Source organism: Pelophylax lessonae, assembly GCF_965119305.1.
Source record: "Pelophylax lessonae genome assembly, chromosome: 1".
NCBI lineage: Eukaryota > Metazoa > Chordata > Amphibia > Anura > Ranidae > Pelophylax > Pelophylax lessonae.
In genome coordinates, this window is record NC_138768.1 from 807,658,720 (window position 1) to 807,676,790 (window position 18,071).

The following is an 18,071-nucleotide window of genomic DNA, read 5'->3' on the forward strand; positions in this document are numbered from 1 at the left end:
GCTAGATGCGTGGGGGTGTCATTAAGAAATAATTGCACCCACGTGCGACTGCAAAAGGCAGCACATTTTTGTGCGGTACAGGAAAATGTGTGCTTTCGCATGTATTACTTCACTTCATCTGGTGTGAACAAGCCCTAAAATGTAGTCTGTGAGGCAGAGTTCAGTGATCTAAGGTTGTAACTCTTTTCCCTCCAAATTCCCCCTTCCAAATTCCTCCTCTCGGCACAACACCCCTAAATCCCCAGTACTCGCACAAACCCTGCTCCAAACACCCAATCTACCTCTTAGCACAAACCCCTCAAGTCTCCCCTCCTAGCACAAATCCCCCCCCCCTCAATCCCCCCTAATAGTACAAACCCACCCCCAAATCCTCCCACCTAGCACAACCCCATCCCATTACAAACCCCCCCCCAACCCCTCAGATCCCCACTTCTAGCACAAATGTGGGCTTTGTTCTCTCCCCAATCCCACCCCTTCTCCCACCTGGAATTAACATGGACTGCTCTCAGATTCATTACCTGCCCCCACCCACAATTTCTGCTACCTGTACAGGACCAGTGTGGGGAGGAGATAGCGGCAGTAATCAAATCCTGCAGTGAAAGTTCTACTGCTCACAGGTGGTGGGATCCGACTATAATTAGGTGCACGCCCTGCCACTGCTGCAGAACAATTGTAGACCAAATAATCCAATGGCTGCACTCTCAGATCATGCAGAAAACTGCTTTACTACTGTATGCAAAAGTCCACAAACAATACTAATAGGCATGGAGTAGCCAGGGAGATTGACATGTTTTTCACGAGATTTGTGCTTTATAATGAATCTCATGTTAAAACACGTCAACCTCCCTGTCCCTTTCCTGGCTATTAGTATTGGTTGTTTTTATTGGCTTTTTGTATACCGCAATAAAGCCATTTTTGGGCATGATTTGAAAGTGCAGCCATCGGATTATTTGGTCTACAATCAAATCCTGCACATTGAGATGAGAGAGCCTACTTTGTGTGAATTCCCGTGCAGTGCGACTCTGCGAGGCGAGTCCTTAACCGATGACGTCACTGGTTGGTAGGATGCAGGTGGGCGGCCCGCACAGTTTTCGGCTTTGCGGACAATAAATAGTACACATAGCTGCAGGGAGGAGGAGAGAGCCGTGCAGGCTGTGCTCTCTCTCTCCCCTTGCACAATCGCACTGCATGGGAGTGAACAGAGTATCGCTCAGATAAGGATGTTGCGGTGACACCCCTCAGGACTCTTTGCAGCACCTCTGTTGAAAAACCCTGCTGTAGATTATGGCAATTTGAATAAATTACATAACAAAATTAAAGTTGCTTTGTTTTGGCTGTCTTGACTTTGGAAAAAATCTGTATGGGCCGTGTTATCCTTTGGTGGTGAACCTAGCCTACAGTTCATCAGCAAACTTTCAATTCCACATGTGAAATCTGTGCACCCTCTTCCTGCAATTACAACTGAAAATTAAAGACACAAAAACCAGACAGTCCTTCTGCCATACTAATGTATTCCATCTTTCAAAAAGAAAGAACTGATTTTAATATTACTTAACAATATGTTAAAAAAGTAGCCACTTTGGCGTCAGTGTTAATACAATTATACACTCTATAACAGATCGATAGTGTGAGTATTTTTTTTTTCCTTTTTTGTTTTGTTTTTTTATCCTCTGTTACTTTCTCATTATGCATGTATTCTTACACAAGCTGGCTACAAGAGTCTGGAGGGAAAAAAAAAAAAAAGATCAGAACACAAATAAGCGTAACTAGTACACTTCTTTTCGACAGTAGATTGTGTGAATTGGAGAAATGCTTGTCTGTTATGAGATCATCTTCCACCGTGACAATTGGGGAAGGAAGGACTAAGTGAACACTATGGATTCCATTCCAATCGCCAGTAGTCTGTGTAATCGAACGTAGCGTACTGCAGAGGTGACATGGACCATTGTGGAGGATGCAACTAGTTTTTGTTTTATGCCTCTAACCAACCCAAAGAACCAATCTCAAGTCCGAGGCCAAGGCAATTAAAGAGGAGAGCGTATTGCTACAACCAAAGTCTTACTCACAGACTACAAGCACACAAGCTAACAAATTCAGGTAGAAAGTGGCATATTCATGTTTTTTTCAGATCAGCAAGACTCATCAGGCCAAGGGGTTCAGTGCAGATCCACACAGCACTGGGGACAAGGCAAGGCAGTACTGGCTCAAGGCCTGAAAAAGCACTCAGAACAGCAGGGCGTAATTCAGTGGGATTGGTTCCTGCAGGGTGAGCCCCCATCTTTAATGGTTCTTGGTTCAGTGTGCAGCATAGGTGGTCTTCTTCAGGCTGAAGTTGGACCAGTTGATTGACAATCTTTGTCTAGTTTGCCGAGCAGAGTCCAAGCAGAACCTGCAGGAACACAAAAAAACAATACAACCTGAACAATTTCACCAAAGTTTCAAAAGCTGGATTACAAAACAAAAAAGGGAAATGTAGCATTAAACTTTTGCAGGAATTGGAACTGAGTCCCTTTATAAATGGTACATTGTACTTTGGCTGCTCTCAGGGGAAATGATTTATGACTCATAACACAGTTCAAACCAGTTGAATTCACTGTATCTGCAAACGGACTGTTAAAAAAAACATTGTAAGCTAATTAAAGGGTTAGATAACCTTTACCAAAAATGGCCTATGCAGATATGGCGAGTCTGAAGATAAAATGTGCGGCTTTGACTAAAGTTGAATAATGACCCTGCTATAGGTGTATGCAATTTACGTAACTCAAAGCCTGACTGGAAAACTTCCAGGAAGTTGCCAAGCGAGTCTTCGCTTTTATTGTTCACTTTCACCATAACACGAGTGAGCTCTCATGCGCTAAGCTCAGAGCTATTGCATGGGGGGGGGGGGGGGGGGAGCGCATGCGAGAGTCTGAATCAGACAAAGAGCTCACTTCTGTGATGGTGGAGGTGAACAGTAATAGCTAGATCTCTCTTAGTAACGTCCTAGTAGTCTTGCACTCGGGCTTCATGAGGTACGCAAATGTCCAATACTTCCAACAAAGGCATTATTCAATGTTGGTCTAAGCTGCACAGCTTGCTTTTATCTACAGATGCACCTTATCTACATAGGCAGTTTTTTTTTTATAAAAGCGAACTATGCTTTTAAAGAGCTTGGGTATAAACAAACTATTCTAGACTATTCCAAAAGTAATATTGTGCAATTCTCTATATAGAACATATTTACATTTACGTCTCTGCTTCTGAAGCTTAGAGGATCACTAGTATGCTAAATAGTTTTTCAATAAATAGAAAAAGGGCCTGAGCACTGTCACCCTAGCATAGGAAGAGTGTTGCTGGCACGTTTTCCAGACGATAACATAGGGAAATGATTGAAAAAGAAAAACTAATGTAGCCAGCACATCTAAGGTATCATATTTTCCGGTGTATAAGACGACCCCCCTACTTTTCAAGTTAAAACATAGGTTTTGGGCTATACTCGCCATATAAAACTACCCCCCTTCCGAAGCAAAGCAAGGCAACACCATATACCACATATGCCGAGCATAAAAATCCCAAAGGTTAAGTAAAGGTAATTAAGTGTAAACTATGAAAGCGCTGGCTGTCTGTGCCCTATTCATCAGCAAGGTACCGTAAGTACCGTAAATGTATTCTCTTATAAATCTCCAAGGTATTTTCAGTATTACCGGTAGATGTATAATCTCTCAAGGCGCTGGCTGTGCGGAATACTGTACAGGTATACCATATGTACCGTAGCTTTGGCCACATACAGTATACCGCGCTGAGCCACAGTGAGCGATGTATTCTATTATTGAATGCTCGGATTGGCGGAGTCAGACAGAATAACATAATCCCGCCTCTCTGACTCCGCCAATCCAAGCAGGATTAGGATCAATAATAGAATACATCGCTCACCATGATTGGCTCAGTGCGGTATGCTATGTAGCCGAAGCTACGGTACAGTATACCGATACAGGATTCCTGCACAGCGCTTTCGTAGATTACACTTACTTAATTACCTTTGGGATTTTTATACTCACGTATAAAACGACCCCCCCATTTTTGGGGGGATTTTTTTGAGATTTAAAAGTCGTCTTATACGGTGAAAAATACGGTGTGTTAACCTGTAATAGAATACATTTTTGTTCTTGGGTTTAGATACATTTTAAAAGCATACTGTAGTTACCCCACAAATTGATCACTGCAATTATGTTATATGCTGCATATTGCTTCATTTTTTATCAGGTGGTCTTGTCTTTTTTTGGTTTTGAGTACAATAGGTAGTGATGGAGTTTTTGTCCTGGCGCTTGTTCTCACAGAACAGAAAGTGATGGAAATTATAAGGGCTTATTCACACTGCCAAGATACTAAACGCAGCAGTTTAGTGTGCAGCAACTGTCTTTTCCGGCTGCAGTAAGCCAGTGGTAGGAGGTGATTTAATGTGCATTTTAGCGCATCACACAGTTCCCCAGCAAAATGAATGGGCTCAAATTGCATTTGATTTGAACAGGAATGCGGTGTGATTCCTGTACGAATAATAAGCGGTTTCCCGCAAAGCACCTGTGTGAACACAGGCTGAACGAAGACACTGAAAAGCCTGGGTTCACACTGAACACACGCCTGTGACAAAGTTTGTGGACTGAGTCATTACGATCCATCCATCCTTGCTATGTGGCTGCTGTAGATTCCTCCAGATGTAGACTGAACCAGAGTGTGTCCACAAGAGAGGCAAGGAGGACAGCAAGAGCCGCTGGTCGTGATGGCGATTGGTGAACTGTCAAATCACCAGTGCCTGTGTTCCAGACAAGCAGATAGCAAAGAGCCACAGTGCGTGCAGGCTGGGGGAAGGTGAGCCAGAGGAGGCAGTGGTTGCTGTGGACAAGGCAACACATTTTCTGAGGTCGTGGCCTCCTTCAGACATGCTTAGTGTACTCCTCAGCTTAAGGCAGACACTGGCTCAAAATTTTGGGAGGAACAATTAACCCTTCCCCATCAATTCCTTTATCACAGTACTAGAGGAATATCTGTCCACTGAGAGGAAACCGCATACGATTCAAACAGAAATGGCACAACATTCCTGTTCAAATCACATGCGATTCTTTGCAGTATGATTTAAGCCCATTAATTTTTTATGGGCTCATATTGCACCGCACGAAAGAGTAGGGCTGGGCGATATGGCTGAAAACTGTATCACGATATCAGTGTTTCATATCGGTCGATATTGATATATATTGATATTTTTTATTACCCATTTAAAATAAGGACCCTAGGGTGAGAATGCAGGGTGGCGGGCATGGTGCAGGAGAATGCAGGGTACTGGCATGGTGCAGGAGAATGCAGGGTACTGGCATGGTGCAGGAGAATGCAGGGTGACTGGCATGGCGCAGGAGAATGCAGGGTACTGGCATGGTGCAGGAGAATGCAGGGTGACTGGCATGGTGCAGGAGAATGCAAGGCACTGGCATGGTGCAGGAGAATGCAGGGCACTGGCATGGTGCAGGAGAATGCAAGGTGACTGGCATGGTGCAGGAGAATGCAGGGTGACTGGCATGGTGCAGGAGAATGCAGGGTGGCTGGCATGGTGCAGGAGAATGCAGGGTGGCTGGCATGGTGCAGGAGAATGCAGGGTGACTGGCATGCTGCAGGAGAATGCACGGTGACTGGCATGCTGCAGGAGAATGCAGGGTACTGGCATGGTGCAGGAGAATGCAGGGTGGCTGGCATGGTGCAGGAGAATGCAGGGTGACTGGCATGGTGCAGGAGAATGCAGGGTGACTGGCATGGTGCAGGAGAATGCAGGGTGGCTGGCATGGTGCAGGAGAATGCAGGGTGACTGGCATGGTGCAGGAGAATGCAGGGTGACTGGCATGGTGCAGGAGAATGCAGGGTGGCTGGCATGGTGCAGGAGAATGCAGGGTAAATGGCATGGTGCAGGAGAATGCAGGGTACTGGCATGGTGCAGGAGAATGCAGGGTGGCTGGCATGGTGCAGGAGAATGCAGGGTACTGGCATGGTGCAGGAGAATGCAGGGTACTGGCATGGTGCAGGAGAATGCAGGGTACTGGCATGGTACAAGAGGATCCGTGGTTGTGGGCATACTACAGGAGATGCAGTGCTGTGGGCATGGTACAGGTAGACCATCCCCGCAGCACTGCATCCCTTGTAGTGTGCCCGCAGCCCTGCATAACGGCAGGTAGTGAAGCTGTTTCACTTACCTGTTCCAGAGGCGCCTTCGTTTTAAAAATGGCGCCGCCCGGTGCCGATACGTCATTGCGCACCCGCCGCCACCGCTCGTGTAATTTCGGCTATTCCCGGCCTCTCCCGAGCGGCGGCGGCGCGTGCGCAATGACGTGTTGGCGCCGGGCGGCGCCATTTTTAAAAGTTTAAACCCGTCGGAGCGGACTTTTCGATTTATCGTTCAAGTTTTCTTATTGCTATCGAGCACGGGACTATCGCGATACCTATCGGTATCGTTTTATCGCCCAGCCCTACGAAAGAGTATCAGTTTTAGTTATCAGAGCATTTGCAAGAATACAAGTACAAATGCTTAGTATCGGTGCAACCCCAGGGACAAAAAATCCCTGACAAGTGGAAAATGTGAGTGTTTCACTTTGAAGAGATTTCCTCTCACTTTCAGCTGTGGGTCTGAAATGGGGTGAACTCATTCCAATAGGGGCACACAGGCACCATACAAATCTTCTTCTCATTTTATATGGACGTCCAATTTAATCTGACAATTTAATGTGAAAAGGGGCATATGTCTACATTTCAAACACCTGTAAGAAATTGTGTATTTGGCTACATGGTTAAATACATATAAGCATTGAATGATGATGCTCAGTGGCTGCAGCATCATAACTTATCTCAATGCTCACCTAGTTTTAAGAAACTAGACTTATCCTAATGCCTCGTACACACGCAACGATTATCGGCCGAGCGATCGGCCGTCTTTTGTCCAGTGTTGTTTTGTTGGTTGAAATGTGCTCTAGACTGCACACAAATTTTCTCGGCCAACAAAAACCAACTTCAGAAGTGAGGTCATGTGCTGGTTTACTTTCCGTGTGTTTTTTCTTCTCTGAGCATGCACAGTGTTGCTCATCAGATTTTTGTCTGCCGAAATCTGTACTGACTGACGAAAAATCGGCCGTTGTGGTGACGGCCAACAAAAATTTTATAGCATGCACACCAGATTTTATTTGGCTGAAAAGTCGCAGTCTGTTGTCGGAAGCATCATACTAACAAGCCGAAAATCGGCCGATCGGACGTTGGCCGAAAAATTCACGGCCAACAATCGATGCGTGTGTACGAGGCATTAGACATCCTTGGTATGGTAGCAGAGATTTCAAACGCAAATGTGTGAGCTGGTTGAGTATAAGATCACTATACCCCTACCAATTTACTTTCACAGCCAAAGTTAAGTTCACCAAGTTGACTTGCATATTTGACATTTACCTTTTGAAATATTCCACTTCTCTTTCAGTCTCATCCATGTCCACACTATCAAGGTCAATGTCTTTTGGAAGAAATACATCATCTGGAAATCAACACAAATGACTATTTAGTCCACAAACACAGGCAATTATATAGAAAGCAATCGATGTGATGGGAAAACAAAAAGCAGGTGTTCATACTGAAATTCAAAAGAAATATTCAGACTTTCACAAAATATTGATATCTAATCTATTTTTTTACAATACTGCCACCTCCCCAAAAATATGGTTGGCTTGAAACAGCATCAAAAGTGTCAGTAAAACCTCAAAGTCTAACCTAACACAGGAAATTCCCAAACTGATACATCCTCTAACTGCAAATGACACAGCAGCTGCAGGAAATGATAGGCGATATGTTTGATGTCTGAAATAGTGCTTCAGCTTTCAGTGAATGCTGTGAAGATGCTATGAGAAAAGACAGAACTTAGATTGAGAAAGAATAGGCTTAAAATAAAAGAAATAGGGACTTTGCAAGAAAAGGACTTCATTATATTTCTGACACATCAGTTGTTACTTCATGTGTGCTGAGGAGTCTTTGGGCCAATACCATGGGGCTATCATACAGGCACTAAAGAAAAGTCATTCCTTTGTCTGCGCTTGCAGCAGCCCCAAGTACTGAAAGTCCAGAGCAGACATTTGGCAATATCACAAAATGTAGAATTCCGTCAAAAATGGTCATACAGGATTGCTGCTTGTCAGAAAATGTAAGCTTTTGAAGATCATATATCTCTCTCTCTCTATATATATATATATATATTTTTTTTTTTTTATCCACATCTATATCTAAATATCTATCTATATATATCTATCTGCGAACACACACACACACACACACACACACACACACACACACACACACACACACACACACACACACACACACACACACAGAGGGTATAAAAAAAAAAAAAAAAAAAACATCACCCCCCCCCTTTAAAATATTTACATTTTGTTGCTTTGACAGACACAGTTTTTGCTTTATCCAGCTGTATTTACTCAATGCAACGTATAATAGCTAATTAAAAGATATAACACCAAAATGTCAGGAAAAAAATAAATTCAATAACCGAATCACTGAATTGGTAAAATGATCACCCACTGGTGTAAGCATTTTGTTGGACCACCTTTTGCTTTAAATACAGCCTTTAGTTTGTTGGGATAGGTCTCTACTAACTTTGCACATCTAGACTTTGCAATATTTGCCCACTCTTCTTTGTAGAACTGCTTAAGTTAAGGTAAATTTGATGGTGGCCATTTGCGGACTGCAGTCTTCCAAGTCATTCCACAGATTTTCAATGGGGTTTCAGTCTAGTCTCTGACTACGCCATGCAAGGACATTCACCTTTTTCTCCTTCAACCACTTTTGCCTTCTATCCTGATACGTGCTCCAGTCCCTGCTGCAGAGAAACACCCCCATAACAGCATTTTCTTTTCATACATCACAGGACACAGAGCCATAAATCATAACATAAGGGTTTTATTAGCCACCCACAGGTGAAGGACACTGGCAACCAATCAGAATGGGGAATGTGGACATCCCTATATTCAGCTTGTATGACCCATTTGCTGTACAGCAATTTCCGTGTGGCTTTATTGGACTTGTTGGACTTTTCCACATGATATGACTTTTTTCACATTTGGATTATTGCATTTATTTTATGTGTTATAACATTTATTTATGCACATGTATTCACCAGTCATTTAGCGCTGCACTATTTATATGTTTAACCAATCAGAAAGGATGTCCCCCTATATAACCCCTCCCACACAGGAAGTACCTCAGTTTTTTCGCCGGTGTCTAAAGGTGACGGTCACAGTGGAGAGTCTCTCTACATTTTCTTCAAAAGAAAAAAGAAGATATGCTACATACCCCGATCAAAGATCACTGAATCGAAAGGGTTAGCTATCAGATCCATCTAAAAAAAGTCAGCGGACTAAAGATGGTACCTGAGCCTCGGCAAGCAGCTACGAGGTTTTGCCTGCAATGTTGTCCTTTTTAGGCGCTGGACCCTGGGATCCGGACCCTTGGTAATGCCAAACCCCAAAGGCGTTCTGTGCAGGGTGCTCTACAGGTCCAAGGCCGTGGCCCCTCTAAAGCAAGGGGACCCAGTCCTTGAAGGTCGCCAAGACAAAGCTCGCCGTGATGGATGAAGACTGGATTTCTGTTTCAAACAGAATCCTGCAGCAGGACTGGTAAGTCCAATTTAAAATATTTACACATACAGTATTTCACAAAAGGGAGTACACCCTTCAAATTTTTGTGAATATTTTATTGTATCTTTTCATGTGACAACACTGAAGAAATTATACTTTGCTACATTGTAAAGTAGTGAGTGTACAGCTTGTATAACAGTGTAAATTTGCATTCCCCTCAAAATAACAACACAGCCATTAATGTCTAAACTGCTGGCAAGAAAAGTGAGTACACCCATAAGTGAAAATGTCCAAATCTGGCCCAATTAGCTATTTTTCCTCCCCAGTGTCATGTAACTTGTTAGTGTTACATGGTCTCAGGTGTGTTAAATTTGGTGTTATCGCTCTCACTCTTTCATGCTGGTCACTTGAAGTTAAACATGGCACCTCATGGCAAAGAACTCTCAAATTGTTGCTCTACATAAAGATGGCCTAGGCTATAAGAAGATTGTTAACACCCTGAAACTGAGCTGCAGCAAGGTGGCCAAGACCATATATCTTTTTAAAAGGACTGGTTCCACTTAGAAAAGGATCGCCATGGTCGACCAAAGAAGTTGAGTGCACGTGTTCAGCATCATATCCAGAGGTTGTCTTTGGGAAATAGACGTATGAGTGCAAGCAGCATTGCGGCAGATGTTGAAGGGGTGGGGGGTCAGCCTGTCAGTGCTCAGACCATACACCGCACACTGCATAAAATTGGCCTGCATGGCTGTCGTCCCAGAAGGAAGCCTCTTTTTAAAGATGATGCACAAGAAAGCCCGCAAACAGTTTGCTGAAGACAAGCAGGCTAAGGACATGGATTACTGGATCCATGTCCTATGGTCCGATGAGACCAAGATAAACTTATTTGGTTCAGATGGTGTCAAGCATGTGTGGCGGCAACCAGGTGAGGAGTACAAAGACAAGTGTGTCTTGCCTACAGTCAAGCATGGTGGTGGGAATATCATGGTCTGGGGCTGCATGAGTGCTGCGGGCACTGGGGAGCTACAGTTCATTGAGGGAACTATGAATGTGCCAAAATGTACTTTGACATACGGAAGCAGAGCATGATCCCTTCCCTTCGGAGACTGGACTGCAGGAAAGTATTCCAACATAACGAACCCAAACCCACCTCCAAGACGACCATTACCTTGCTAAAGAAGCTGAGGGTAAAGGTGATGGACTGGCCAAGCAAGTCTTCAGACCTAAACCCTATTGAGCATTTGTGGGGCATCCTCAAATGGAAGGTGGAGGAGAGCAAGGTCTCTAACATCCACTAGCTCCATGATGTCGTCATGGAGGAGTAAAAGAGGACTCCAATGGCAACCTGTGAAGCTCTGGTGAACTCCATGCCCAAGAGGGTTAAGGCAGTGCTGGAAAATAATGGTGGCCACACAATGTTGACCCTTTGGGCCCAATTTGGACATTTCCACTTAGGGGTTTACTCCCTTTTGTTGCCAGCGGTTTAGACATAAATGGCTGTGTGTGGAGTTATTTTGAGGGGACAGCAAATTTACACTGTTATACAAGCTGTACACTCACTACTTTACATTGTAGCAAAGTGTAATTTCAGTGACACTGTTGTCACTGTCAGTTCAGTATTGTCACATAAAAAGATATAATAAACTATTTATAAAAATGTGAGGGGGTGTGCTCACTTTTGTGAGATACTCTATAGCAAATGTAAATATTTTATGCACTGTTCCCTCTAAACGATAACAGAAACCGAGTACCATGTGGGTCTCTACATGAGACTATGGATGTTAAGCTATGCAAAATACTGTACATATTGTTAAAAGCTCTGGCCTTTTCTCAGGGATTAAATGTGCCAGTTGTATCAATTGTGATTATATGAGCTTGTGCAGTTGTGGGATTGACGCAACGTTTGTTTAAACATTATTTTTTTTCTTATTGTTTGACACACTGTTTTTACCCTGGGCTAATCACCTGAAGGGTACCAGCTGTGACAATCAAGATTCAGCCTAAGCTGCTCTCACCTCAAGTTGCTGTTTTCGCTTTGGCGCATAAGCACCCACATGTTCGTCTCCTCCCACGATATCGCGTCTGTGACGAAGGCCCATTCACGCGCGCAAATCTTCGCCCTTTTAAAACAGGCATGGGGGGCATGTCTGAACGCAATTAGCGTACATGTGGACGCCCCGTAGCATGCCCCACATGTGCGATACAGCATAAAATAGGCGGGATTTATAAGGAACTGTTTCCAATGAGCAAGACTATCAGAGACTGAAGGGGACACAGAGCAGCAGCAGCTGGGTTGCGTGAGTTCCTATGGTGTATGCTACTGGTGCAAAACAGGTCCTGTATCTTAGGATAATCAGTGCTGTGTGTGATAAGCTGTATAAGCTTGGTACAAGCCTTGAGTACACTGTAGTACATACCTCAAGTTTGTCTTGCTATAAAAGCAATGTCTGCCCAAAAAAGGGCAGGGGGTGGCACAGTTGGAAGATCCTAGCCATGCTTCCTCCGAGTCTACTCCCCCTGAAGAGCCAGAGGCGACTAGCCAATCTAAGCCATTACGGTTGTCAGGCATAGTAGCTACTCCAGGTGCTTCTGCCACAACCTACGTCACTAAGGACTATTTGGCATCGGCATTAGCCAACCTTGATGATAAGATTGCTGGCACGATTGCAGCATCTCAAGGAGGGAGGAAACGTGATAGATCCCCCTCACCTAAGCCACCCCCTGAATCAGTTCAGGATTGGGCAGAGGATGTGGAAAACCCAGAGATTGTTGGTTCAGTCTATTACCGAAATGGTCTGCTCTGGATACAATTTTCTTCATAGTCCTCGTATGTTTACAATACATCGGCTATTGGAGGAAATGTATAACGATTGGGATCATCCAGATAGAATTTTTGTTCCTCCTAAAAGGTTTTCTCGATTGTATCCTATGGAGGAAAAGTTTACTAAGAAATGGAATATATCCACTGTGGATGCTGCCATTTCTTTGGTTAATGAGAGTTTAAACTGCCCTGTGGATAATGCCCAGGTTTTTAAAGATCCAGCAGATAAAAAGTTGGAATCTTTATTGAAAGCCTCCTTCGCTGTTGTAGGATCTGCGATACAACACAGTAGTGGTCATAGGAGTTTGTCGGCCTTTAAAAGACCGTATGGAGAGAGTGTTCAAGACTGTTACTTCTCAAGGAGAGTCTATGGAAGATCTGTCAGATCTACCTCGCACTTTGTGTTTCACAGTTGATGCTCTTATTGACTCCATAAGGCAAAATGTCATGGTTTGCTCTGACGACAGTGAATATGCGCAGAATCCTTTGGTTAAAGAGCTGGTCTGAAAAGGAAATCCATTGCCATGCAAAAAATGGCTGGGTGGCTTTCCTTTTCAGGGAGAACACCTTTTTGGTGACGATCTGGATCAGTATATACAAAAGATCTTGGAGGTGAAGAGTACGCTGCTACCTGTAAAAAGGAAGAGCAAGCATCCCTCTTTTATGATCCCCAGCACTCATACTACCAGTGCTTCTAATTCCAGACGGTGGCGACAGCCTCAGCCATCTGAGTGCGGAACCAAGCCTTCAGGGCAGGGACAGAAAAAGCCCTGGGCCCAGAGATCAGCCAACTCTTTCTCTAAGCCTACTCTGTGAAGGGGTGCCCCCACTCACTTGGGGGGAGGGAGGCTGCTTCAGTTCTCGAAGGTTTGGGTGGAAATGATCAAAGACAACTGGGTTAACTCCACCATCTCGCAAAGGTACAAGCTGGAATTTCGGGCGTCTCCGGATCCTTGGTTTGTAAATTCAAGTATACCAACTGATCCCCTAAAAAAAAGATAAAGATCTCTCTTTCTGGCATTGGACCAGCTGAGGACCCAAAGAGTGATAACGGAGGTTCCAGAGAACGAAAGGTTTAGGGGTTTTTACTAAAAACCTGTTCATAATCCCCAAATCAAACAGGGATGTGAGATCTATTGTAGATCTCAAAGCTCTAAATCAGTTTCTGAACGTTCGTACTTTCCGTATGGAGTCAATTCGTTTAGTCATAGCATATCTGCAGAAAGAGGAATTTCTCGCATCCATAGACATCAAGAACGCATCTTCCCATGCCTATATTCCAGGCTCAAAGGTTTCTACGCTTTGCAGTAGCAAACCGTCGTTTTCAGTTTGTAGGCCTGCCCTTTGGGTTAGCTATGGCTCCAAGAGTGTTCACAAAGATCCTAGCTCCAGTATTGGCTGTTCTAAGGTCTCGAGGGATATCTGTAATAGGATATCTGGACAATCTATTACTTATAGATCGATCGGCTTCGGCTCTAAGCAGGAAAGTCCTCCAGACAGTACAGTTTCTAGAATGTCTGGGTTGGATGCTGAACTTGGCAAAGTCAGCATTACAACCGGTCAAGCGTCTGGAATATCTGGGTTTTCTTGTGAACACAGTACAGGCAAAGATACTCTTGCCAACAAGAAAGGTCACAGGACCTGAAGAATCTGGTTCGGTCCGTAGTAAGACTGAGATAGCCTTCCTGTACATCTTTGCATGAAGTTATTGGGGAAGATGGTGTCCGCATTCGAGGCAATTGCCTATGCTCAATTCGATGCCAGACCCTTACAGAACAACATTCTGTCTACATGGACCGGAAGGGTTCAGTCTCCGGACTGGTCCATGTGTCTGGTACCAAGAGTACGTCAGAGTCTGAATTGGTGGTTGGTGACCGGAAATCTGGAGAAGGGGAAATATTTTCTTCCAGTAACCTGGAAGGTGGGGACTACAGATGCCAGTCTCTCCGGCTGGGGAGCGGTTCTGGTGGTAGCCACTGTCCAGGGGAAATGGTCTTGGGTAGAGAAAGGTCTCCCCATCAACATTCTGGAAATCCGAGCAGTCAGTTGGGCTTTGAAATACTGAACGCCCAGACTTCGGAGTCACCCTGTCAGGGTGAAATCTGACATTGCCACAGCTGTGGCTTATATCAACCATCAAGGAGGCACAAAGTCAGTCAGCCCAGAAAGGGGTGGATATCATTCTGTCCTGGGCAGAGAAGTTTTAACCATGCCTGACAGCAGTTTTTATTTCAGGAATAGAGAACTGGCAGGCAGTTTTTCTGAGCTGTCAACAGATGTTTCCGGGGAATGGTCCTTACATCCTGAGATTTTTCAATCAATCATGCCTAGGCTGGGGGGGTCCCAGACATAGATCTGTTGGCATCCAGGTTCAACAACAAGTTGAAGAGATTTGTGTCCAGGACCAGGCATCCACTCGCAGTCAGTGTGGATGCTTTAGTGACTCCTTGGAAGGAGTATTCCCTGATTTATGCCTTTCCTCCAGTGCAGCTGATAACGCGTCTGTTGCGCAGAATCCAGCAAGAGGGGAAACCAGTAATCCTGGTAGCTCTGGCATGACCGAGGAGGGTTTGGAATGCACAAAACCAAAGGTTGGCAGTGCCAAGGCCTTGGGCCCTTGCACTGCGTCCGGACCTACTCTCTCTCAAGGTCCGATATTCCACCCTGCTGTACAGTCTCTTAATTTGACAGCTTGGCTATTGAAGGCTTAATCTTGAAGGAGCAGGGTGTATCTGGCCCTGCAGTTTATACCCTGATAAATGCTAGGAAACCAGTCTCTAGAAACATTTATAACAGGGTCTGGAAATCCTACAATACCAGGTGTGAAGCCAGGAAATGGCATCCCAGCAGACACTCATCGTTGTACCACTCTACAGCCTTTCAGCAACAAACTACCTCTTCCTAAAGCCAAATATTTCACATTTCGACTCATCAGTCTAGAGCACTTGCTGCCATTTGTTTGCACCCCAGTTCCTATCTTTTCATGCATAATTAGGTCACTTAGCCTGGTTTCTACTAGCGGTGCACCGAATGTTCGGCAACCAAAATTATTCGGCCGAAAATAGCCAAAAAAAAGCACTTTCGGTGTTCGGCCGAATAAGTAAATAGGCCGAATAAATTTTGCCGAACAATGAAGTTCTGTAGTAAATGATTTCTTTTTACCACTAGGAGGACAGTGCACACCTCAGGCTTTACCAGGCAGTTAAACTTCTCCACATATCCTCGTCACTTCTGGTTGCTCTCTTCTATACACAACAGAGGACGGCTCAAGTCTCGCAATGTTTCCTGAAGAAATCCTTTCTGTTTGGGCGGAAGTTGTGTTTGTAGCCTGAGAGTGATAGAGAGATGGATGCGGGGGGAAGGAGGTTGGAAGGACGCTGCTGGTTCGGCATCTCCCAGCTGAGTTGAGTCTCCAGGAGCAGAGAGAGCTGCTGGAGAAGAGCGGAGCATGCAGTGTGCGCATGTGTTGTGGGAGGACGAGGGGGAGCCTGGTAAGAGGGAGCACAGATACTGTGTATGAGCCCCTGTGTGCTCCATGTGTACAGTGATCGCTGTGTGTAATACTAGTACACTCCGGTTAGGAATAAATAACATTGAAGCCGACATGTGGGTATGATTTGTATTGGTCCAGACTGGCACAGTGTACTTACCTGACGGATCCCTGGGGAAGCTGGAAATGCCCCTCCTCCACTGATCACCGCAGTCTTCTGGGTCCAGTGCCTGAGCAGCTGCATAGTGACCACATGGAGAGGTTCGCTGGCCACCGCTACCATTTACAGAATATTTTGAAATTGTATTTTTGTTATTTGATTTATTTATCTGAAAAGCAACACAAAATAGTAAAAAGCTAATTTTTACCATTTAATCATTGTAATGGTGAAAAAATTGGCAAAATAAATGGAAAAAAATGCGAAACACAGCGTTCGGTATTCGGCCAAGCATTTCATTATTATTCGGCTTCGGCCAAGAATTTCATTTCGGTGCATCCCTAGTTTCTATCTTGGAGGAGGTAAGGCTTTTCGGACAACTTCTGGACAGACTTCTCAAGAAAATAGCTGGGTGTACCTGGGTCCTGTTGGTTTTTCACCAGTTCTGTGGTGATGGCACTGCTGGACATCTTATGATGTTGAAGGGAAGGAAGCATAATGCGTCATTCATTGGATACATTAAGTTTCCTTAGCCGACCACTGTGTCTAAGATCCTCAATGTTGCCCAATTCTTTGTGCCTCTTCAAAAGATCTTAAACAGCACCATCTTGAAACACCAGCTTGCTTTGAAATCTTTGCCTGGGGGAGACCTTGCTTATGCAGTATAACTACCTTGTGTCTTGTTACTGTGCTCAGTCTTGCCATGGGGTATGACCTATAAAATGAAACGGTCTTCCACAACCTTCCCTTAGTAGCAGACTTTTATGACCCTTATACAACTGTTTCTATTAATTATTGTTTCAACCTACATATTCAAATTGATGATCATTGGCACTTGCTTGGTATAATTGAATAATCATACACGTGAATCTAATCCTACCAAATCCATGACTTTGTGAAAGTGTGCAAGTGTAAGAATTGATGCTGGTTTAAAGCCAAAGGGTAGTCAAAGCAAATATTTGATTTAGATTATTCTTCTGTTCCCTCACATTGCATTTTCTAAATTGATAAAAACAATTAAAAACACATATTTTTGAAAGCATTCTTACTTAACAGCATTTCGTCACACCTGCCTAAAACGTTTGCACAGTACTATGTATACACAAACATACAGAAAACACCAGGGCTATATATTTCTAACTGCTTACCAATTGAGTTATTGACCTTGTCCCCTTTCTTCTTCTTATTCCTTTTGCTCTTGCCCTTAGGCTGTGGGGACTCAGCGGTGGTCTGGATCTTGCTGTTCTGCTGCTCACTAATTATGATGGACTCGCTAACTGCCACTGGTTTCTCCTCCTTCATATGATTCAACTGCTTTTTGTGGTTACCATTGCTGCCCTTTTTCTCTTCCTTCTTCTGTTCAACCACAAGTGCAACATCCGGTGCTCTGGCTTTGGTTTCGTTTAGGGTCTTCGGTTTTGGTGAGACTTCAGGGAGTTTGGGGGCATCTGATTTCTTCACCTGTTCCGGACTGAGTTTTGGAACTTGTGATTTAGGTTGCTTCTGTTTGACATGATTTTCCTTCTGATGGACCAAATCCAGAAGAAGAGAGAGCTGCTCTTGCTGCTTTGCCTTCAGCTCTTTAGCAGCGCATGGCTTTGAGTCTCTACCATTAGCATGAGTTGGTAGCTCATTTACTGCCTCTGGTAACAGAAGCGGCTCGGCTGTTTGAGTTTGTCTGCAAGGGAGTGGAACACACACTGTATCCTGCTCCAAGGTGCCATTGGGAAGTGCTTCAGAATTATGTTCTTTATTGGGGACAGAGATAGGTGTCAGCTGATCTGACTTATGAGTGTCCCTATTAGATCGATCTTTTTTCTTTTTCTTCAGGGCCTGAAACTCTTGATGTCGCTGAAATTCCTGTTTGAACCTTTCCTCGTCCTCACGCTGCCTTTGCTCTTCAAGTAGCTGTACCTCTTCCTGTTCTCTGGCTTCAGCTTCCTGCCGTGCCCTTTCTTCCAG

General features: G+C 44.4%; 1 protein-coding gene across 2 annotated transcripts in view; it reads right to left on the minus strand.

The window, feature by feature from the left end:
- Positions 1-1,483: 1,483 nt before the first annotated feature.
- The window catches only part of FAM193A (family with sequence similarity 193 member A), a 237,038-nt gene continuing 220,450 nt past the window's right edge, over positions 1,484-18,071 (minus strand). For both annotated transcript variants that reach the window (XM_082244008.1, XM_082244007.1), the window contains 3 exons: positions 17,258-18,071; positions 7,450-7,531; positions 1,484-2,389 (listed from right to left, as the gene is read on the minus strand). In XM_082244008.1, coding sequence (XP_082100134.1) covers positions 2,296-2,389; positions 7,450-7,531; positions 17,258-18,071 — 990 coding nt within the window. In that variant the 3' untranslated portion in view covers positions 1,484-2,295. The remainder of the gene's footprint in view (positions 2,390-7,449; positions 7,532-17,257) is intronic.